At 49.6% G+C, this 23,015-nt stretch overlaps 1 protein-coding gene across 8 annotated transcripts in view; it reads right to left on the reverse strand.

Moving 5' to 3' along the window:
* Positions 1-212: 212 nt before the first annotated feature.
* LOC105464795 (dual specificity phosphatase 22) overlaps positions 213-23,015 on the reverse strand; it is a 58,947-nt gene continuing 36,144 nt past the window's right edge. For 4 of the 8 annotated variants that reach the window (XM_071097748.1, XM_011712853.2, XM_011712856.2 and 1 more), the window contains 4 exons: positions 17,148-17,197; positions 6,502-6,576; positions 4,066-4,237; positions 213-3,637 (listed from right to left, as the gene is read on the reverse strand). In XM_071097748.1, the coding sequence (XP_070953849.1) occupies positions 3,455-3,637; positions 4,066-4,237; positions 6,502-6,576; positions 17,148-17,197 (480 nt within the window). In that variant the 3' untranslated portion in view covers positions 213-3,454. The remainder of the gene's footprint in view (positions 3,638-4,065; positions 4,238-6,501; positions 6,577-17,147; positions 17,198-23,015) is intronic. The other 4 variants (XM_011712855.2, XM_071097747.1, XM_071097750.1 and 1 more) reach the window with 2 other exon arrangements.

Raw genomic sequence — 23,015 nt, forward strand, 5'->3', positions numbered from 1 at the left:
CAACTCTCACGTCCAAATTTCTTTCACCTCACACTGATGGCCTGTTTTTCTTTCTTGGAGACATGAATCCACCTTTTGTAGCATCTGCTTTAGCGCCTTCTGGAGGAAAACAAGAGCCTCTAAAATAAAACCAGGAGCAGGCTTCAATCGCACAGGCAGAGGGGAGCGTGGTGGCTGCCCCTTGGCTCGGGAATAACGCATTGCACATGACCTTAAACGTGGCTAAGTTGCCCTTTATTAATAAAAACATTGAGCTTTCGGTTAATTCCACCATGGAGAACACAAACCAGAGATAAAACCCACACCAAGGGCTACTTCCCAAGCCGGAGCATTTGAGAACACACGGGCAGAGTTCACGCCACACAAGCACACTCGGCTGTCCTTGGGGGGCGTTCACAGGAAGGAACCACGAGCGCGCAGCCATCCACACAGCAGTGCAGCAAGGCTCCCGGGGTCCTCACAGGCATCCAGGCCAGGTACAGAAACCTCCACAGCAGTGGGGATAAGGGGAAAATATTTTCTCTTGCTAAAGAATATGCTTAGTTCTCAGCATAAACATGACTACGTATATATTCAGCTTCAAATGAAAAACAAGTTTACAAATCACTACTGGATACTTAAAAATACAAACTCTACTTTGCTTTTCTTTTTGGCAGCACCAGCCTAAACTCTGCGGGTTTGCAACATTTCAGACACTTCAGGTACATTACAGTCTTCTGAGAAAGGCCCAGTACTTCAGAATTCCCGGAGCGGCTGTGAAGAAAGAACATTACTGGCAACAAATATTAAAACACCACTTTAAGAACTCCAAGAATACACTGAGAGGCTTGTAAAGATGCAAATATTTAAGCGTTCAAGCTAATATCCTAAATCATTTTTCCGTTAACATATTTGTATTTATTTTTGGCTTAGGAAAAACATGTACTTTATTGGCAAATTGTTTAGCTGTAGCTGGATGGATGGTTCTACAGCCACATGCCCCTTTCTGGGTGTATACCCAGGGCCTGCGCACGTGCGCGGCATCAGGCAACGTGTCTTTCCCCGGTCCCCAGAACGCTCACCGCTGACACACCCTCCACATGCACGGGAAACCGCTCTTCTCATTCAGGGCTCTTCTTGGGGTGGAATTCAGAGACACTGGGTTGCAACATCTTTTTAGGGAGAGGTCGAGTATGTTTTTTCATCTGAGTGACTGCATGCTTACGGAATTTGGGTCGGTGTAAAGGACTAGACCACTGAATTGGGTACAGCGTCCCAGGATGCCTGCAGCCCCCAAGTACAAACTGTAGATGCTCTCGCGGCCTGAATGTGGAATTTTACCCACCAGAAAGCACTGCTGGAGCCCAAACTGGCAACTTTAAATAGCTCAATGATATCGGTACCTTCCCCTCTGGTTTCAAACGCAATCATGACCAAACATTTTCAACTGCGAGGCAAAGGTGACTTGCACACCAAAAACACCTTTCCAAAAACATTCAATGAGGTAGCTCAGGTCAATTATCAAACCCAAGTGAACACCAAGAAGCTTAATAAATGCTCAGGCATTTTAAAATGCAAATTGCTACAGTGCCTAATAAATGCTCTTTCTTCCCAGTTCTTGCAGGTGCGTGCAAACCTTGAGGAGGAACCCCTGCAACGTGAGCACAGCAAGAGGCTGGGAGTGAATGAAGCTGGCAAGGAGCAGAGAGCGGGGGCGCCCTGGTGCAGCCACCTTAGGCTAGTGCACCTGCCCACCACAGAGCTCAAGCGCAATCAGTTCCAGAGAACAAACACCAAGGAGAACTCAGGGTTCGATGGGCTGGAAAGTGGCCCTGACTCCAGGCGCTAGGGAACGCTCAGCCTGGTGCATTCGCATTGACACTGAGGCAATCTAAGACACTTCCCTTAACTGCTGAGTTGGTATAAAGTTCTGGCCCACTGGACCAGCTCAGGGCAGTCTCTCACCCCTTCCAGGGCCCCAGAGCCACCCTCCATCTAGGGGAGTCTGGCCCTGCTGCCCCCACCACACCACCCTGGGTGGGTTCTGGGAGTGGCCACACTTTTAGCCACTCGCCCCTGAGTTCTCACGGTCTGCCCACAAGCACAGACTGCTCTTTGCTGGGTAGCTTTTCAGAGGTCGAGCTCCAATGCCTTCCATGTGGAGTCCTGGACAAAAGCAAAGGTGGCCACACCAACCTAGGCAGCAATATGCATTCTGTGACTTCCAGCAGTGAGAAAGAGTTCACACACACACATTCATGTGCACATACACGTTCACAACGTACACACAGGTACACACCTAGGGTGCACATACCCTCACACAGGCACACGCATGCATCCATTCACTTACACTCACCCACACCCACGTGCACTCACACCCCCACGTGCACTCACACCCCCACGTGCACTCACACCCACGTGCACTCACACCCCCACGTGCACTCACACCCACGTGCACTCACCCACACCCACGAGCACTCACACACCCACGTGCACTCACACCCCCACGTGCACTCACACACCCACGTGCACTCACACCCCCACGTGCACTCACCCACGTGCACTCACACCCCCACGTGCACACACCCACGTGCACTCACACACCCACGTGCACTCACACACCCACGTGCACTCACACACCCACGTGCACACACACACACACTCATGTGCACACACTTTCACAATGTACACACAGGTACACACCTAGGGTGCACATACCCTCACACAGGCACACGCATGCATCCATTCACTTACACTCACCCACACCCACGTGCACTCACACCCCCACGTGCACTCACACCCCCACGTGCACTCACACCCCCACGTGCACTCACACCCACGTGCACTCACACCCCCACGTGCACTCACACCCACGTGCACTCACCCACACCCACGAGCACTCACACACCCACGTGCACTCACACCCCCACGTGCACTCACACACCCACGTGCACTCACACCCCCACGTGCACTCACCCACGTGCACTCACACACCCACGTGCACACACCCACGTGCACTCACACACCCACGTGCACTCACACCCACGTGCACTCACACCCACGTGCACTCACACACCCACGTGCACACACACACACTCATGTGCACACACTTTCACAATGTACACACAGGTACACACCTACGGTGCACATACTCTCACACAGGCACACGCATGCATCCATTCACACTCACACCCACGTGCACTCACACACACCCACGTGCACTCACACACACCCGCGTGCACAGCCACTGGGCGGCATCCCAGGGGCAGCAAGCTCAGGCAGCCAGGGTGGGGGCGGGCGGCGTGAAGGGGCCTCGAGCAGGGCTGGGCAGTGTTGCTTGGGAAGGAGCCCTGAATGCCCCACCTCACCCTGGCGATCTCCCTCTCCTGTCCCCAGCGGCCACCACCACCGCACGGCCGCCCAGCCGGGCACACTGAAGACAAGCAGTGGGAAGGAAGGCAGCAGGTGCCTTGCGTTAGGTTTCCGTCGTGTAGTTATCGTAGGCCAGCGGAGCCAGTGCCGGAAAACTGCTCCACCGCCTGGCGCCGGGCTGGGGCTCCACGCGCCCTTGCTCCTTATATTTACCGAGAATGCTTTTGGCTTCTTCCGCATCCGGCAAAGGGCTCTCCCCGTACTCTTCCCTCAGCCACTGCCGATACTGGAGAGGACGAAACAAACCCGACACGTCACACAGGTGCACACACCAGGGAAACAGCCGCGGAAGTCGGAGCTCTGTGGTTGGCTAACCAGGGTCAAGCAAGAGGAGTAACAGCTCCTTCAAGGTGCTGGCCTAGGACATGAAAATAGGCCAGACCAAGGAAATGGTACGTCACCCAAAGGGAGAGAAACAAGCTAGTGGGGGTACCAGGCACAAGGAAAACGACAAAAGGTAGGCGCCTGTGGCTTCAGCAGGTGCACAAGGGATGTGTGATGACTTCTGAGGGGGCGCAGCTGGGCGCGCTGGGAGCCGATGTCCTCCGTGGGCCTTTCAACTCCAAACGCCATGATGCTGGCTGTGTACGGAGACTGTGGGCACTGCCCAGGGGCACCGGCCTGAATCTCTGATGTCCCCTAGGAATTGCTTACCTGATGGACCTCATGCTTCTCAAACTCCTGGAGCTGTCTCTGGAAGCCCACGTTGGGGTTGGCACAGGATCTCCCAGCACGCACGGTGTGCAGGGCGTCCTCCCAGCCAAAGTCGGTGACGGTCATGATGTACGCGATCACCAGCGTCACGCTCCTGGAGACCCCGGCCAGGCTGCGGGGCCAAGAGAAGCACACGTGTGAGGGCAGTTTCAGATCCCCGGGTCCATCGCCCAATCCACGTGGAGCGGGGGATTCTGAGGACCTTGTTTAGAAAGTCTCCCTGTGCCTTGGATGATGTGTGGACAGCAAGCTCACTGCCAGGGAGCCACTCAGCGCTCAGCGCACCAGCCTCCTCTACTTCCTGGCACCAGAATCGCACGCTTTCCTCCGCTGCCTGAGCTTCGTTTATTGGTTTTCTATGGGCTGTGGCTCCAGATGCCCCCTTGCTCCGAGCCCCTCCTCAGGTCTCCCCATTTCCCCAGACAGATGACATAACTGAGATTCCAAGGGAACTTGAGGCTTCCAGGGTCTACACGACAAACCCATTTATAACCTACGTTTGTTTAGGGTGCTTCATGTTCCTTAGAAGTCTAGTTTTCTTAGCTACACGAGGGCTAGATCTGTAGTTTTTAAAGCCCACGACATACAGAAGCCCTTACCCAACCTTACTTTTGTGCTCTTTTTGACACAAATACGCAGAGTACGCAGCAGGCACACTGTGTCTGCAGGGTGGGAGCGAGGCACCCTGCAGCCAGCAACGGTTAGGGTCAGTTACCTGGAGCGGGCCGAGGGAGGCCCGTTTTACATGTACATGCAAATGAGGGTGGTCACAGGAAGGCTGTGCTTCATCAGACTTGGAGAGTTCTAGCAACAGGTTAGGATGGGGGAGTTTAGCAAATGTCTCGCTTTTAGAAAAACCTATCTTTAGAGGTACCTAACTGTATGAAATATTAATTCCTAGAATATCAGGCCGACACATATTCAAATATAAACAATAATTTGGAAACCCCACTCTCAGGTAGTGGCTCTTCACCAGGGTTTTGTAGTAGAACTGCTAGGAGAGATTTTAGAAGACAGATCCCCTCGGGCTGCAACCCTGGAGATTCACATTCACCAGGAGCCAGGAGAGGCCCAGCAGCGGGAGCCCCAGAATTCCGCTTTCACTGGCTCCCTGAACCCCCAAGGTATGTTAAAGCCAAACAGAAATGAACGTTAAAATCCTACATTTGTATTTATTACACTTTCTACTCTTTAAACAAGTGAGATGAAAAATCATGTGATTTCAAGAACTGTATGAAACTGCAGACGCCATTCTGAAAACAACGGAGCTATCAGCGTCCTCCCGTGTCACGGGTTATTGGCCCTCAGGACACACCACAGTTTACACAGGTGGCTTCTCTGGATGTCATGCGCTGGGTCCCTGCGTCCCCTCTGTCCTGGCAGGGGTGCCACCAACCTCAGCAGCAATAGTCCCCAGGAGTTACCACTTCACAGACCTAACGAGCTTACAGAGTAACTGTTTCGGGGAATGTCAAAAGATTGTTAGACTTTCAGTTAATTAATAACACACTTCATTCAAGACAGAGAGGGGACATGTCCGGCCCAGCACTTACAAAACAGAGCCTTGGCTCCAGAATTTTGGCGACTGGTTCCGTGAACAAATTAGCCATGTTATTAGTATGATTACGAGTGGTAATAAAAATGCCATCCCACTTTCACTAAGGACTCTCTCTGTGCCAGGCGCACGGCCAAGAGCTTCAGATGCATCATCCTCGGGTTAAATGTGATACAGCAGCTTTCTTTTCACTGTGTGTACGTGTGTGTGTATCTATACAAAACATAGCAGAATGCAAACAGACACAAAACATAGCAGAATGCAAACAGACACAAAACATAGCAGAATGCAAACAGACACAAAACATAGCAGAATGCAAACAGACACAAAACAGCGGAATGCAAAGACACAAAACAGCGGAATGCAAACAGACAGCTGTCACTAAACTGGGTCATTTTGGCGTACTGAAAATCCACGTTTACCATCAAGTCTCCTAAAGAAAAACACAACAGTGTCTCCAAAAAGCCACTGAGGTTTCAGGGATGAGCCTAGAGAATCTGTGTCATCTGTAAGAGGCTGTTCTGACGAAATGCTGGAGGCAAGCCAGCAAAGGGAAGTTTCTGTTGTCCAGTAACCTTCACGGTCCCTACAGAAATCCTAACAGTGGAAATGGAAAAAAATAAATAAAAGCAAAACGAGTTAGGCTTCTCCTTCAACAGAAGGCAACGGTGACTAACACACAGCACTGGACACACGGAGCACGCATGTGAGACCGAGAGTTTACAGCAAACTGTTGGGAGGTGAAACCATTATTCACACACAGAACAACACTTGACAGGAAGCCGAGCCGACCAAAACACGCTAAAGCGAGACACACGCACCAGTGTACGAGGCAGCTCTCACCGCGCAGCCGGCACTCATGAATGAATTTAATACTTTCTTTGAAATGTCTTGTCCTGGGAAAAGAAAAAAGAGAAATGACATTGTCTACTTTACTCAATATATGATGAAAAGAAATTTCTACCTGAGGCTTCTTTCTTAAAATGTTAATTGATTTTTATGTATAATTGACACAAAATTCTACATATTTATGGGCTACAGTGTGACGCTTCAATGCGTGTATACATTGTATAAATGATCAAATCAAGATAATTACCTGATAAATGTTTAATCACTTTAAACATTTATCACTTTGTAGTGATAACATTCAAAAGCTTCTCTTGTAGCTCTCTTGAAACATATACTACATTATTATTTGCTGTAATCAAATAATCCACCATGTAATGGAAACCATAACACGGCTGGGTGCGGTCGCTCATGCCTGTAATCCCAGCAACTTGGGAGGCTGAGGCAGGCGCATAACTTGAGGTCAGGAGTTCGAGACCTGCCTGGCCATCGTGGTGAAACCCCATCTCTACTAAACATACAGAACTTAGCTGGGTGTGGTGGGCACCTGTAATCCCAGCTACCAGGGAGGCTGAGGCTACTAAACATACAGAACTTAGCTGGGTGTGGTGGGCACCTGTAATCCCAGCTACCAGGGAGGCTGAGGCAGGAGAATTTCCTGAACCAGGAAGCACAGATTACAGTGAGCCGAGATCACGCAACTGCACTCCAGCCTGGGCAACAGAGCCAAAAAAAAAAAAAAAAAAAAAAGAAACCAGAATTTATTCTTCCTGTAGTTTACTGAAAGCTCTCCCAGTCCCGTACCATCAAAACCCGGAGCGTCTCTGCCTTAGAAGCGGCTGCAGCGTCTCTGCCTTAGAAGCCGTCATTTACAACGCTGAGGCCTAGGGAAGGCTGTGGGTTGTCCGGAATTTCTCTGTAAGAAATCCCTGAAACTCACAGCGACCACGGACTGGGGTTGGGAGAGGTCTGGACAGCCCCCCCATGTTCAATCTGAGCCCCTCAAAGCCCCAGCAGCACACAGGGACCCTCACACCGGCTGTGGGTGGTGCAGGCCACCGTGACACGGGTGAGGAAGGTGTCCATGTCGTGTGGGCTTTCCAAGTCCTAAAAGCTAATTTACTCCCGGCAATCTGGAAAATCTAACAGCATTCTCCAGACTGGTCTCCCTGGACTTTGGCAGTCCTGTCTGCAGCTCAGTGGAGAGCTGTGGGGAGATGGAAATGCTGGCTGTAATCCCTCTTTGCCATTTACTGGACCATGTGGTCCAGGACAAGCCACTTATCTTCTCAGTTATAAAGTGGGGCTGGCATCTCACAGGCCGGATGAGATAATACGTGCCAACATGCTCTGCAAACTAAGGTCCTAAATAGGCTGAACGCAGGGCACACCTGTCATCCCAGCACTTGGAGAGGCTGAGGTGGGCAGATCACTTGAGCTCAGGAATTCGAGACCAGCCTGGGCAAAATGTCGAAACTCATCTCTACAGAAAATACCAAAAAAAAAAAAAAAAAATTAGCTGGGTGTGGTGGTGCATGCCTGCAGTCCCGGCTACTTGGGAGGCTGAGGTGGGAGGATCTCTTGAGCCCAGGATGTTGAGGCTGCAGTGAGCCGAGATCATGCCACTGCACTCCAGCCCGAGCGACAGAGCGAGGCCCTGTCTCAATAAATAATAAATAAATAATAGAAATAAGCTCTAAATGACGACGCATGCCTTAATCCTTTCTTCTTCTAACTCTTAGCTCTTCAGACTGCCCTTTTCTCTTGTCACTCAATCAGCCCCCAGCTGTCACTCATTCAGCAAGTAGTTCAGGGACTGCCTACTTGCACGGCCGTGTGCCAAGCCCCTGAGACACAAAGCCAGGCAGGACTCAAGCCCCACTTTGGTGCGCTCCCAAGCGGCATGTGTGTCCCGCGCCACTCAGACCTCATTCTGGACTGGTTTGTGGGTTAAGTGCAGATACCTCAGGGGACGGAGAGCACATGTACCTCTCCAATGTCTTCTACCTTTGAATGGCTTATGAAGCAGCAAAAGTTGCCCATGGACTAAACTGACTTCTCTTTAAACACTGATTGAATATTGACAATTTGCCAGGGACTCTGATAAACTAAGACATTCAGAACGCCAGGGCACATGAGTGTAGTAAGAATGAGAAATTCAGGCACGGCCTAACAAACTCACCCAGTACCGATTGCAGAAGAAACTCAGCGGCCTCACGGTAGATGCTCAGTGAGATGAGGACGGCCAGGGAGCAGAAGCAACTGTCCATATGCACGCACGCACGCACAAACATGCACACACATGTTCTGCAACAACTCCAAGTGTCAGCAAAGCACAAATCCCTAGGGGACCAAATCAAGGACTCCAGACTCTGACCTGACATCCCTAACTAGCACATCTGCTTCTGTTAGCTGTTCCAGGGATAACTGCTCCCAGACGTAAACTCATAAGGTGGCTTGGTACACAGCAGGCAAGAAAGGATTCTTGCTTTCTTGCTGTAATCCCGAAATCTAAGGTATCCGTGCTGAAGAAGACTTCAGAGCAGACACCCACCACAGCCAGGCCGTGAAGCCAAGTGCACAGCAGAGTGGGGCACCAAGGCGACCTCTTGGGCAGGAGCCTGGCCCCCAGCAAAGAGCCAGGCAGCCAGGTGGGAGCTCCCCACCCCTTCAGCAGGACTAGCCACGTGGGTTGGCAGGGAAGTCTGTGGTCTGCAGGTACTGGAACGGGAGCAAGACACGTCCGTTGCACTGAGTTTGTCTGGGAAGGACGTCCTGTCTTCCTGCAGCTCTGTCCACGCCGAAGTAACGGACTTCCTGTCCACGCCGAAGTAACGGACTTCCTGTCCACGCCGAAGTAACGGACTTCCTGTCCACGCCGAAGTAACGGACTTCCTGTCCACGCCGAAGTAACGGACTTCCTGTCCACGCCGAAGTAACGGACTTCCTGTCCACGCCGAAGTAACGGACTTCCTGTCCACGCCGAAGTAATGGAAAGGCCGCGGGTAGGGACTTCTGGAAAACCTTTCCCTTCCTGAAGAGAGGAAAATGGTCTATCTCTGCCCCTGACTTCCCGCCACGGAGCCAGGAGCGAGCGCCGTGCTCAGACCTGCACTACCTGCTGCCAAGCGTGTCTCCCTTAGAACGTCGTGTGTCAGTCAGACATGTATTCCGCCACGCGTGGCCAAATTCCTGCTACCTGATATTACGCAACTAATTCAACAATGTTGAAAACCTTGAGCCAACTCATCTGGCCCAGACGTGGCTCCAGACGGCTGGTCTGCAACTTGCCTGGTGGTTTACACCAGGGGCCTGCCCTCCTTGCAGGCCCCTGCACACGGGAGACAGGCCAGTGCACAGGCTGGGGCAGCTGACTGGCTGGCTGCAGGGGTGCAGCTGGACGGCGCCCTCCTTGGTGCCCCAGGCTGCTCACACTGCTGTGGCCCCCCCGGGTGCCAAGATGCTGCCCCCGCTGCAGGACCCGCTCTGGTCTGTTCCGGGCGGGTCTCTTTCTGCTCAGAAGGAGCCGTGTCTGCAGGCACAGCAGCCAAAAAAGCAAAAGCAAGTCTAGAAATGAATGACGACCGCCCGAGTAAATGAAAAACCACAGAGCACCTCAGAACACACGGCAAAGACCACACGGCAACATGAAAGCCAGCAGTGCCCCTCTGACTGGGGACAGGACCGGGTCACATTCAGTTCTGTGAACCTCACCAAGGTCTTGTAAAGATGACAACTGAATCCCTCCACTGAAACCTTGGAGTGGGAACCACTTCTTATATCTGGCTTTGACATCTGCACGTCCCCAACCACAAATACAGTGAAACCGGGCTTCTTACATATTGTGGGGTTGAACCTGGGTCCAAGAGTCAGCCTTGCCACATCTCAAAATAAAAGAGGGTGTGTGCTCAGCCTGGCACCATCCAAACCCATCCGTGCCCAGGCAGCCGAGTGGGCATGGGAAGGAGCTGAGGAGGTTATGGAGAGGTGACCCCACTCGGCACCACCACGCCCGGTAGCTCGTTCCGTCTGCAGTGAGAGTTAGTCCAGTAGAGCCCACAGGACATGCTCCTACCCACCACCGCGTTAGGGGCCTGGGCTGCAGAGCCCCTGTGCGGGCATCACGACAGGGCTACTCACGGCGCCACGCCAGGAGCCGGAAGGATGCCAACAAGGCGGCTGCTCAGAGCCCCCCCGCGAAACCTGAGTCATGGACACGATTCGGCACAAGGCCAAGCCAGAGCGATATTCCTAGAAATGCCTTTTCCAAGAAAAGCCCAGAGGCGGGCGAGCACTCTGCCACTGCGGGGCAGGGCTGTGTGGGATGTTATTTCCAGGGAAGCTGATGGCAGAAGCCCCAGCTCTGGTCATTAAACTCCCTCCTCCACAGCGGGAAACACCCACGGTCCCGGTCCTTCTATTGCTCAACTGCAGTTAGAAGCAGAAGCACGCGTCTGAGGCACTATCCCCCCGCAGGCTGTTTCGATGAACACAAGTTCCCTGTTCCTGCTCTCCGTCTCACTGGCGGTTCACCTTGACGTCCACGCACAGCCATGTGGCACAGGCTCTGTCCACAGAGAGCCAGGGAAGGCATGCACGGGAAGCACGGACCGGACCGCGCTTGGTTAGAAACGCACCAAACGGCGCCTGGGGCTATCACGCCCGCTCCTGCCCCTGGTCCTCGGAGCACACCTCGGGCAGCAGGGGCACCTCCAGGGAGAGGGAACTCGCAAACAGCCCAGTCACCTGCAGCTGTCTCCCTCCCTCCTCACGGACCAGCATCCTCTGCCTGGTTCCTTTCCTTTCTGCATCGAAGGCCAAGAGCCAGTGCCCAGACGGGCTCTACTGACCTACAGAGAGTCTAAGAAAAGATGGTGGGTGAGCCTGTAAGTCACACTACGTGGTGTTCACTTCTGAGGCCGGACAACGACTTCTCACTCCAGAACTGCAAGATCTGGAGGCCTCGATTCCCACTGTAGGATCTAAGGTGGTCCTGTCCTGCTCAAAAGGACCTTGCCTGTTGGAGTGGGAGCCCAGAGATCTGGCTGAGCACCTTGAATGGCAGCCGGTCCTACCCCAAAAGCCCGTGGTACCAGACCAGGCTGTAACAGCAGCCGAGGCCACAGGAACCCAGGGGGCTCCTCCTTCCTTCAAGTGATGCAAAAGTGTGTGTGCAAATGAAAGCAAAGGAGAAATCCAAAAAAGGCAAGCACCCTTATATATAAAAAAATGTATATTTTTATACATTATGTATGTAAATATGTATGTTTTTGCTTAGAAAAAAATGTTTTTGTTTGTTTGTTTTCTAACAGCAAATGAGTAGAGTATTCTCTCTGGGTCCAGGTTCTGGAAGGTGGTTTCGTATCAGAGAGCTGCTTCCTCCCGGGGCAGGATCTGTCCACAGCCCCCACCCACAGGCCCTGCCCCAGCAGCTCTGCAGCGAGAGGCTGGCGGTGACGCCCCCACTCCACCCCGAGGTAAGTGGGCGTCCTCACCAGACAGGCACGGAGGAGCTGCCCCGTGAGCGCCCAGCACTACACACAAAACCAGCCCACATTTCTATCAGTGATTCCCAACTTCAGTATTTCATGCACTGTCAACATTAAAAATACTTGGGGGACACATATATTGTACTTTTCGTTTTGCCAGACCAGGTCTTCTTAAAAGCAAACTAAAACAAGGAAAGACCTGTCTACTATTTACTGCATCATCCCCCAGAAGAATATTTCAACATCAAAAGAGAAGGACACAGTCTAAGACTGATCGATAGTTCTGTAAGTTGAATAAATGAAGTCTTTAAAACTGAATGCCACTTTCAGCTCTCATTTCTTTCTCCCTGAGCAGGAGAACATCGCCACGGGCTGGCAGAGCCCTCAGGAACGGTCCGGAAGCAGGACCACAGCAGTCCAAGGGCCCATCTAGCTCTAGTCTTGTAAAAGTGCTCCTTTATAATAAAATAAAGAAAAACATAAATGAGAGAAAAAGAGAGTTGAAAGTACAGAAGGTGTCAGTTAAAGAAAATACAGACAAAAAGATAGGGAGATAGAATAAGGCACGGACGTTTTACCGATGTTTTCAATACAGGCTCTCTGTATTGCTAATGCTGCTTCTCCCCACAAAAACCTCAAGAAATTTACAGACCTGCTAGATTCTAAAACCACTGAATGTCACGAAGGCGTTACTGCAATGATGCAGGCCCACCGACTCCACAGCCTGGCAGAGATCAAATGCCCTTGGACCTCACAGAAAAAGAAAAAAAAATCTATGATTACTTGCTTCATGACGTCAAACTACAAAATGCCAATGTAATATATTAAAACAGGATGAGTAAATAAGTTAATATGCATCTAACCATTCACTTTCAAAATACATTAATACTCTGTACTTGAACAGACAGAAAACATAATCCTATTTTCAGAAATGCTTAGTGTTCATAAAAAACAATTTCACCGATATCATCCCACCTAACACTATAAAAGCCCCGTGAGACAGGCGTTTCAGATAAGAGAAGAAAGGTTAAAATGACTTGCCTAAGAAATCCCAGAGAGAAAGCAAAAGCAAGTAAGTATTTCCAAAGCCCTTAATTCCCTAACCCACACCACGTTGGCCACTCGGGGAACATGCAGTGTGTGCATTTGATAGAAACTCTAGGATGCCCCTAATTATGACAAAATCATGCAAAACACACCACAATAGGTCTGTGGGGTTATCACAACTCTGAGAACTTGAACTTTTACATTTCCTGACTTGGCAGGGCTCGCCGGTTGGGGAACTGTGAGCTGAAGTTCTAACATGTTAACGTTATTATCTCAAACCAGGTTTCTGCATTTTAAGTTCCTGGAAGACCAGAGGGGGAGATTTGAGAGGATTAAGGCCAAGACAGAAAACTGACCTTTCTGGGCAGTTCGCAGCAGCTGAATGTCAAGTGACAACAGCTAGTCTCGAAGGTCACAAATCTCTTCCTAAGCATAACTAGCCGGAATTCCTGTTAGTGCAGGCATTTGTGGGGAAAATGTAAGACATAAAGTGTTCAGTTACATCAAAACTGCCATTCCTTTTTAACATCTGTACTTAAGTTTGAAACAATGAGCAACATAGGTTTCCAGAATCTATTTTATCATTGCACAGAGAAACTCCGAGGCACCAAGAATTTTTTAAGTGGCTAAAGAGCTACGATTTCAAATCGTTTAGGTCCCGCAGAACGCATTTTCCAAGTGGCAGGTAAGACTTCTTTCGCTTTTGTTAACTAGAGAATAACGAACATTTGTCGTCTGACCATCCTCATTGGTTGACGATACAGAAAGCAAAAGTGGATCGTCAGCACCGGATACTTGGTGAGTAATAAACACCCTAATAAATGCCCTGAGAGAGGTAGGTGTTCTGCCTGCCAACCTGAGGTGAATCACTTGATTACACTGTGAAAATATGCTCCCCATTAGAAAGTTCACCATGGCTTCCAGCAGAAACCGTAACCGGTAAAGAGAAACGCAAGCTGCTTCATCGCCTGCGTCTTCACAAGCTGAGTCACGCCAAGTTCCAAAGTCAACTCCACCATTTCCACATAACTAGTACAGCAAGCAATATTTAGAGTCAGGGACACATGTGTGCCGAAGCCTGACTTATTCATAAGCTTTGCTGTTACTAATGGATTAAAAATAAACGTTTCCCCAAAACATCACACAAGAGCACGACTCCCAACAGCAGAGTGTCCACCTCTCTCCGCCTTTTCACGAGCTACGGTCCCGACTTCCTCCTCCAGCTGAAACAGAAGTCGTACTGTTGTAGCTTCACTGGGAAGTGCAGCAGGGCACATCCTCCACACGCAGGCCCCACACACGGCACTGCCACACCTACCTAACCCCTAAGCCCACCTACATTTATAGTTTGCCTTTGTAACTCTTTCTTTGTCATCCAGATACAAAGAACGAGTTACAAAGGCAAACCATAAACTTAACAGAACCTCTTTACATATTCGGGATGGGAGAGAACTAATTAAAAGGGTAGGAGGGAGGTGGGGGATGAAAAATTGCTTACAGAGTAAAACGTTCACTATTCGGGTGACGGATGCACTAAAAGTCCAGACTTCGCCATTAAGCAATATATTCATGGAGCAAAACTGCACCTGCACCCCCTAAATCTATGCGTATTTTAAAAAGAAAAAGTACGGGCCAGTCCTTCGGCACCAAAGGTGACTGCAACTAGGCTGGTTTTGACAGATGATCTGAACTGACCCACGAGACCTGGAACTCAGAAAAGAAGCTGGCATATCTCTGTCTCCCCTGTCCTTCCACGTCGGCACGTCTCTCAAGTAACGGAAGCAGGCTTCCTGGGCACCAAAACTTGTTATCACAACTACCTTTTCTGTAACTCTCAAGATACGTTAATACACGCTGAGTAAAAACAGACTCATTTGTACAAGTGCCCAGAGTTCACAGAGAACACCTTCACATACATGACCTTGCCTCCCAAAATCCTGAGGGCAGGCATTTTCAGATGAGAGAACAGAGGTGTAGATGGTTAAAATGCCCAAGGTAGGGGTAACTGGCTTTACAGTTGAGACTTTTTAACATCTATGTCGACTGCTTACGTGTCTATAGTGCGAGGGGCCACTCCACGCTTAGATCAGGTCACTGTCACAGACAAAGACGGCACTCAGCTCCAAGCAAAGCTGGGAAGCACTAGGGACAGCTCAAGGACACGTAGCCACCTGCACTGACAACAGGTGTCCAGGGTCACATCTGAGTTTTTCTTCTACAGAATCAAACTGCCAATCAGGTACTGACAAGTTCAACAGCATGTCAGAATCTCGGTTTGAGATAAGAGCAAAGCAACCATTCTAAAAATAGCCACCAAAACATGGGCAGAAGATTGCTGTGGTCTTCAGAGAAAGGCAGCGGCTCACTTCCTTCCGTGTGCACCATGCCTTCCAACCACTTCTGTTTCTTGACACGACCAGGAACCAAGGAAGTTCTCTAATGCTGCTTCTCCTCCTTCCAGGCCGAGAGCGCTACTCTGTTTTCCTAGGAAAACCCCTCCTCCACCATATCCTCAATCTTAAAGGTTCACCTTTCTGTGAAGTATCAAGAGTGCATGTGGAAACACAGCCCCTGGGTAGCACACAGTGGCTGCAGGGCTGCAGCTTCCCACCTCCCATTCCCCTCCTCATCTACCACCTCACTTTTCCCAGGTCAACCCATCTTACTCCAGCTCTATTTTTTTTCCCAAAAAGGTAGATCTCACAAAATTATTGCATAAACTGTGATTTCTCTGCTCTGCCCCAGTGAAGACTCAAGGTCGGCTGATGGCCAGCGTTTAGTAATTCCCAGAGTGGTGGGACACCTGGGATCCTGAACATCGGGGCACACGGCCTGCACTCCCGATTCGCAGGGTATGCATGCACCAGTGCTTGGGGCAGAAAAGGTGAATCCAGACAAGCCTGGGGACTCTCAAGTTCACAAATTCACCACAGCCTCCAACTTCCCTGTGAAATGCAGTGACACGTAGTCCAGGAGGGTTGCTGTGTCTTTGACCTGTGTCATACAGCACTGGGCCAACCTGAGAACCAGAGGCCGGACTCAGCGGCACGGGCTAAGTACTTCACTTCCAGCCCCAGCCTCTCAGCCTGCAAAAGTCACATTTGTGCTTCAGGAAAACTGTCATCTACTCCACACCATGGTATTTCCGGGTTCCTTCTACACAGCCCCGAGTGACTGCTAAAGCTGTAGCTGCCGTGGGTCTCCAGGGCCCTGCCCCCTATCTTGCCCAAACCTAATCCTACCCGTCTCCACAGGATTTCTTCAATACGGAAAAGGGGGCAATTACGAATCTCTCTCTAGGTGCAAACAGAGTTAAAACGACATCAAAGGTTTATTCGGCTATGAAGAAATAGAGGACCGGACTTTCCTCAGCCAGAACGACCTATTCGTCCAACTCAGCCAGGCTTCAGCAGCCTGCTGTCCCGTAAGACAGCTGCCGGCCTCCTGGGGTTCTCAAGCCCTGGAAATGCAGCTGGTCTGACCTGAGACGTGCGAAGTACGAAACAGCACACCAGAGTCCCCAGACTTCGTATGAAAGAAGGACATAAACTTGCTCATTAACTTTTTATATTGAGTACATATCAAAATAGTATTTTAGATATACTGGATTAAGTAAAATATATTATTAGAATTAATGTTGCCTGTTTCTGTTTGCTGTTTAAAATGTGGCTCCTAGAAAATTTAAAACTGCCCATTTGTGGCTTACTATCTACTTCTATTGGACGGTGCTGCTTTAGACAAAACCCAACAAATCCCTTACGGTTTTATTTCTAGAGGAAAGATGAGCACACTAAAGGTTTAAGGTACCCTTTTTAAACATCAGACCCTTCTTGTGGACATGCCGTGGGTCTCTCTGCATAACGGAAGGACCAGTCAGCCGCAAGGAGCCTCCTGCCACAGCTCATCCCAGCGTGCCCAGCATTGACGTCGCAGGCTCACAGCCTCTTCCCTGGGGCACCAGGCCTGCAGGGTCCACCAGGGTCCCACGAGCTCTGACGACTTCACAATCTTCTACTTCTTTGACTTTATCGTCCTCTATTCATTTTTTTAAATGTCTCCAAATAAGACAGAAAAAAGAAACTTACAGGTTTTGAGATGGTGAATCCGCTGCTGGGATGCACAGGTATTTAACTCCCTGCAGAATAATAAAAAGTAAAAACATAAAAATAAAAACATGAAACTCAGTGGAGAAAAGTATTTAAGGAACTATTTACTCAAGTCAAAAAATAAAAAATAAAAAGGAGAAGTTTTTCACTCGTCTTTTGTTGCCAAGGAACTGCAGAAAAACTAATTAAAGTTCCTGGTTATTTTCCGTGACCATGCGTACAAATAACCTGCTTTGGTCTACAAACAGCTTGTAGGTTCAGGCAAAACTCAAAGGACACGTCAAACAAGTGAAATACTGAGTACTTTTCAGTAAGTTTCCACTACTTTCAAAACCAGCATCTCAGATGCTAGTTTATATATTCCAAATTTTTTATATGTTTCATTTAGGAATCTGAATGTTCAAAAAGGAAGCACTATTCGTAAAAGCCTTAACATAATAAGTGAAAACTATAATGTCACATTACAGCTTTCTACATCAATTTTAGTATCATGACAGCTACAATTTCATGGATGCACCAACATGAGCTTTACCCTAGGGATAATTTGTTTCATTCTGCTTGCTTTTCAGGACAATAAAGGTTTATATATCAAACAAACATTCTTTTTTCTTTTTTAAAGAATGACCAAATTTGAAAAAAATAAACTTCATATACTCCTCTATAACACTCAGAAAAAAGGTTTATGTAAATCCATGCTATAACAGGCATGCTAAATTTGAGATTTATTTTTTTAAAAAACTGGCTGTTTCTCTTTCGGAGGGACTGAAAGACTGTTTCAAATGCTCTGCCAAGTAGAAACACAAAACATAAAAATCTGATCTTCTCTTTGTAAGAGATTAGAGCCTGATGAAGAATTAGATGAATTATTTTTAAATTATTCCTCTCTTAATTGCCTAATCTCACAGAATCTTGCCACCATGTCACAGACAATACTAGGGGTGAGGGAAGCACATCAGAAACTGGAAAAGTAACCAACCCTGAAGAACAAAAGCACAGGGAGGGAGAAGAGTGACACAGCAAACAAGCTCAGGTCCCTCGGAAGATGCAGTTACAACGCCGCACATCTTCAATAATTACTCACAAATAATTTTTGCATTTTTTAATTAAACTTTTACCATTAACTCCTATTGTCAGGAATTTCTGTGCTGTATTTGCTAATAGGAACAACTCAATGTGTAGCTGCCCCAATCCTTCCACACCCCCTACACATTTAATAACTCCTGGCATTGTGAGTCCTCCTTTTCCAACACGGGCACCAGACACGCTCGTGTCCCAACCGCCCTTGCGATCAGGGACTCCCCACCTGGCTTCACGGACCCAAGGGTCCACCCTCAGAGTCAGATGGAGAGCTACCGAGTGGGGTCTGGGAAGCACACATGGGCTTCGCAGGCGCAGGGCGGGGACAGAGCATGTGCGCGTCGCTGGCACAGGCGGGCACAGGCGGGCACAGGCGGGCCGGCTCGTGGCAAGGTGGGCGCTGAGCTTGGGGCCAGTTTTCTGGGAATCGCTCCTGAACTTCAGTCTAAAACCTGTTCTCCTTCCATTCCGAGGGAACCATGAGCTTTGACTCTCTCTTAGTAAGAGCTCAGCTTCCTGCTGAAACTGGGTCAGAGCAGGGTCTGTTCACCGCAACTAGGACCTAAGTGAGAGGATCTGTGGCCTCTTCCACAGTGATGACGGTCGTGAGTGAGAGGATCTGCGGCCCCCTCCACAGAGACAAGGGGTCAGAAAAACACTTTCCCCTCACAGTTTCTGTACAGTGTGAATCAAAAACATTTTTCCCCTCACAGTTTCTGTATATTTTGCTTCCCGCTTTGCATCAATCTTTCCACCTTCCAGTAAAGGCCCTTCTGGGTCTTGAAGGAGAGGAGTTTTACTGCTGTTTATCCACATGGGAACATCTCCCTTAAGACCGAATGGGCCTCAGCCACGCCAAGGGTTAATTGAGGATCTGCTGGTGGAAGAGGAAAGTGAAGCAGCAGCTTCTCCCTCCTTTGCCTTCATTCTGTCATCCCCAGTTGCCTCCTCCTGTCTCTGTCCTCATTTCTCCTGGGCCCGTGGGCTGTGCTCTGCCGGGAACACTGAGCAGTTGTCTGAAACTCTAAAGTATCTTCAAACCCAGAGAGTATTACAGCTGGGACTTAAAGGGAAAGCAAACAGAAAAGGAAATATTGTTGTTAAAAGTAATTTCAGTCCTTTCCCTCATGGAGGTCAGACAAGCTTGTTGGTATAGGTGCTCATACCTCCTGCAGCCACCGTTGAAATGACTCATTCACTTCTTTCCTTTTACTCTTAAGTGAGAGTTGGCAGTCGCTCAGTCCAGAAGCTTGTGAAATCCATTCCTCCCACACTCTTCCTCCACCCTCCCTGGAGACCAGGACCTCCAGACAGACCAGAAGGAGTCTCAAGTTCCCACCTTCCCTTCTAGTGCCATCTTCAGTGTCAGCGACTTCCATCTGGCAAGGAAGCTTAAGACGCGACGGAAATGCCCGCCTGTCACAGATGCTGACTGACAGCCACTCTATTCTAGCAGAATCTGAAATCAGCCTGGTCTACATATCGAGAGGAAAGAAAGACAAAAAGGAGGACAGGAAGAGAATGGACAGAGGGTCTGCTGAATAGCTCTTTGCTGGCTGAGAGCATTCACTCTAAGTACCAGCCGTGGGACCGGACCGTGCTGTGCTTCCAGTGGCCGTCTCCGTGTGTCGCCGTGTTCCCCTTTGCGGCACCCGATGCATAAAAGGACCAAATCAGGTTGGTCCCATGAGGCAGGAGCACCTTGTCAGGTGGGCACGAGAATCTACCCACAGGAGGACGGCAAAGGCGCTCTCTCCATCTGAGAACACCCAGGATGAGAAGGCAGCTCTTGGCCACGCTGGCCCTGCCCACATTTGCGGGGATAGTCGTGTGGAGCTGCCGTTTCCCATCTGTAAATCCGCTACAGAGGAACAAAGTGGCTCCCAACCACAATTTGGGGACCCCCTGCGGTGAAGGCAGGACAGATAAAAATATAAAACCTAAGTCAAGATTATATTCTGTCGAAGACGGAGTAACAACAGCAACAGTAACGAACTTCCCTGCAAGGGAGCCCGGCACGTCACAGGCACTCGCTGAAACGTCCGCGGAGTGATGAGCGGGAGGATGAGCACGAGCACAAAGGCCACACTGCGAGATGAGTGCAAGGAAAGAAAAACACTGCGAAGCACCATCCTCTGTCCTAGTGACCACGAGACGAGAGCTGGGCTTCGGCCCACACCATGCAAAGGACAAGCCATCCACACATGCTCGAGGGACACCAGCGTCCCTCCCGGCCACGGGAACAGGACGCAGCTGAGAGCCAGTCGGCGTGATCCACAATAAGAACATGCAAACTCGGTCCAGGAAGGAGTCAAAACTGTCAAAAAGGTTCAGCTGCTCGCCGCCCAGGAACACCTATTTATCTTGGTTTAGTTATTAACAAAGCATGAAAAGTCTCTTCCAAGCCACAGACTACAGAATGTGAGTTGCCTTAAAACAGCTTCAGATACCTGCACATGTGCACAAGTCACGACAGTTAATTACTAATTCAGAAAGCAGCATGAGTTCCCCAATGCCACAAGAAAGCTGGGCCCGCATAGATGGTCTCACCACATAGGTCCTAAAGACAGGACCACGCTTCAGTTTTGAAGTTTACAGAAATAGAAATAAAGGATATGTTTAGATAAATTATGGAAACTATAACAAACTTGGAGGTTTAAAAAAAGCAAAAATTCTAGAACAATCTGAAAAATGTGTAAGTAACAAAAATAGCAGCAATGTTTCCATTAGTATAGTGTTTGCTATAAGGTATTCACTCCTTCATGCCACTGCTACTACTTGAAAAAGTCAAGGTAAAATGGGTTGTCTTCCTGTTGCAATAAAATTCTCACTAAATAAATAAGAATCCAGCACTTTCCATGATGTTCCAAAAAAGCGGACTGGTGGGAAGCCAGTTAACATAAAGTTTTATGAGGCTATTAAATGTCAAGCTACAGGGCTTCAATCTCCAGTGCACTGAGGTACAGAAACAGTTAAGAGAACGGGGCTCTGTGTGTGCTTCAAGACCGTCATGGTTTCGGTGAGGACAGAGAAAGAGCAGCTGATGACGGCATTTTACGTGGCGTAACATGACAAAGTGGGCACCAGAGAGAGGAAAGGGGGAGGAAGAAACAGTCTCTTTCTACCTGTGTTGAGGGGACCACGTGTACACCGAACGTGACTGAGGGGACCACGTGTACACCGAACGTGACTGAGGGGGCCACGTGTACACCGAACGTGACTGAGGGGGCCACGTGTACACCGAACGTGACTGAGGGGGCCACGTGTACACCGAACGTGACTGAGGGGGCCACGTGTACACCGAACGTGACTGAGGGGGCCACATGTACACCGAACGTGACTGAGGGGACCACGTGTACACCGAATGTGATTGAGGGGACCACGTGTACACCGAATGTGACTGAGGGGACCATGTGTACACCGAACGTGATTGAGGGGGCCACGTGTACACCGAATGTGATTGAGGGGGCCACGTGTACACTGAACGTGACTGAGGGGACCACGTGTACACCGAATGTGATTGAGGGGACCACGTGTACACCGAACGTGACTGAGGGGACCACGTGTACACCGAATGTGATTGAGGGGGCCACGTGTACACTGAACGTGACTGAGGGGACCATGTGTACACCGAACGTGATTGAGGGGGCCACGTGTACACCGAACGTGACTGAGGGGACCACGTGTACACCGAATGTGATTGAGGGGGCCACGTGTACACTGAACGTGACTGAGGGGACCACGTGTACACCGAATGTGATTGAGGGGGCCACGTGTACACCGAATGTGATTGAGGGGACCACGTGTACACTGAATGTGACTAATACCACACAGCACGTATGAAACCGTTAGTATAAAACCACTGGTATAAAACCAGGTGATGTCAAAATTAGGAAGATGCAGGCAAGAGGCAGGAGAGACGGGGCCTGCTAAGGAAAGCTTTCTAGGGGAGGTTTTGTGTTCAGGTTTTGAAAGAAACAACAGATGTCACTTGGAGGAGAAGAAAGCTCAGAAAGGATTCCAGCAGCTCTTCTGGAACCAGCGCCCAGAGCTGTCTACGTCCATCTTCTCAAAAGTTCTAATACTTCTCAGTTTTCTGTTTCAGCAAGTATAGTAACCACCAAAAGTAAGGCTTTTACCTTTCTTTGGGCCTGAAACTAAAGATTACACTTAAAACGAGACGGAGGCAGGTCCCTGAGAAGCAGGGCCAAGGTTCTGATTTCACGACTGGTAAAGAAAGAGATCAAACTCTCGCTTGTTTCAAGTATGATTTCTAACATTCACTGTTCTTCTCTTTCTGAGGCATCGTAAGAAGGAGAGTCTTCTGAGGAGCCCAGCTGACATTCTACTTTGCACAAAGAAGATAAACCCTTCAGAAGCCATGCCTCTCTTCCTGCAAAGCCAACAGAACCCAGTTACAGGACAGAACTGGATCCCTGCAGGAGCCTGTTCAAAACACAAGGAGGAGGAAAGCAAGTTTCTAAGGGCCAGGATCAGGAAATCACGCAATGGAAACGTTATTTTGGCTGCTAATAAGCATGTCACGACTAGAAGCCCCGGTTTCTCATCTCAGCCCGTACGGCAGCCGTGACAGCACGGGCGAGCCCAGGAGGGGTCCTCCTCCAGCAATGGTGTCTGTTATTTGACCGTGAGTCCCGTGAGGGAGGCGTCGGGTGCCCTGCTGCACCGGCCTGTGCAGCCCCTGTACACACTGTATTCACATGGACCCTCCACCACAATTAACAACTGAGTGAAACCAGCCAGGGACCC

This window comes from Macaca nemestrina, chromosome 5 (assembly GCF_043159975.1).
Source record: "Macaca nemestrina isolate mMacNem1 chromosome 5, mMacNem.hap1, whole genome shotgun sequence".
Lineage (NCBI taxonomy): Eukaryota > Metazoa > Chordata > Mammalia > Primates > Cercopithecidae > Macaca > Macaca nemestrina.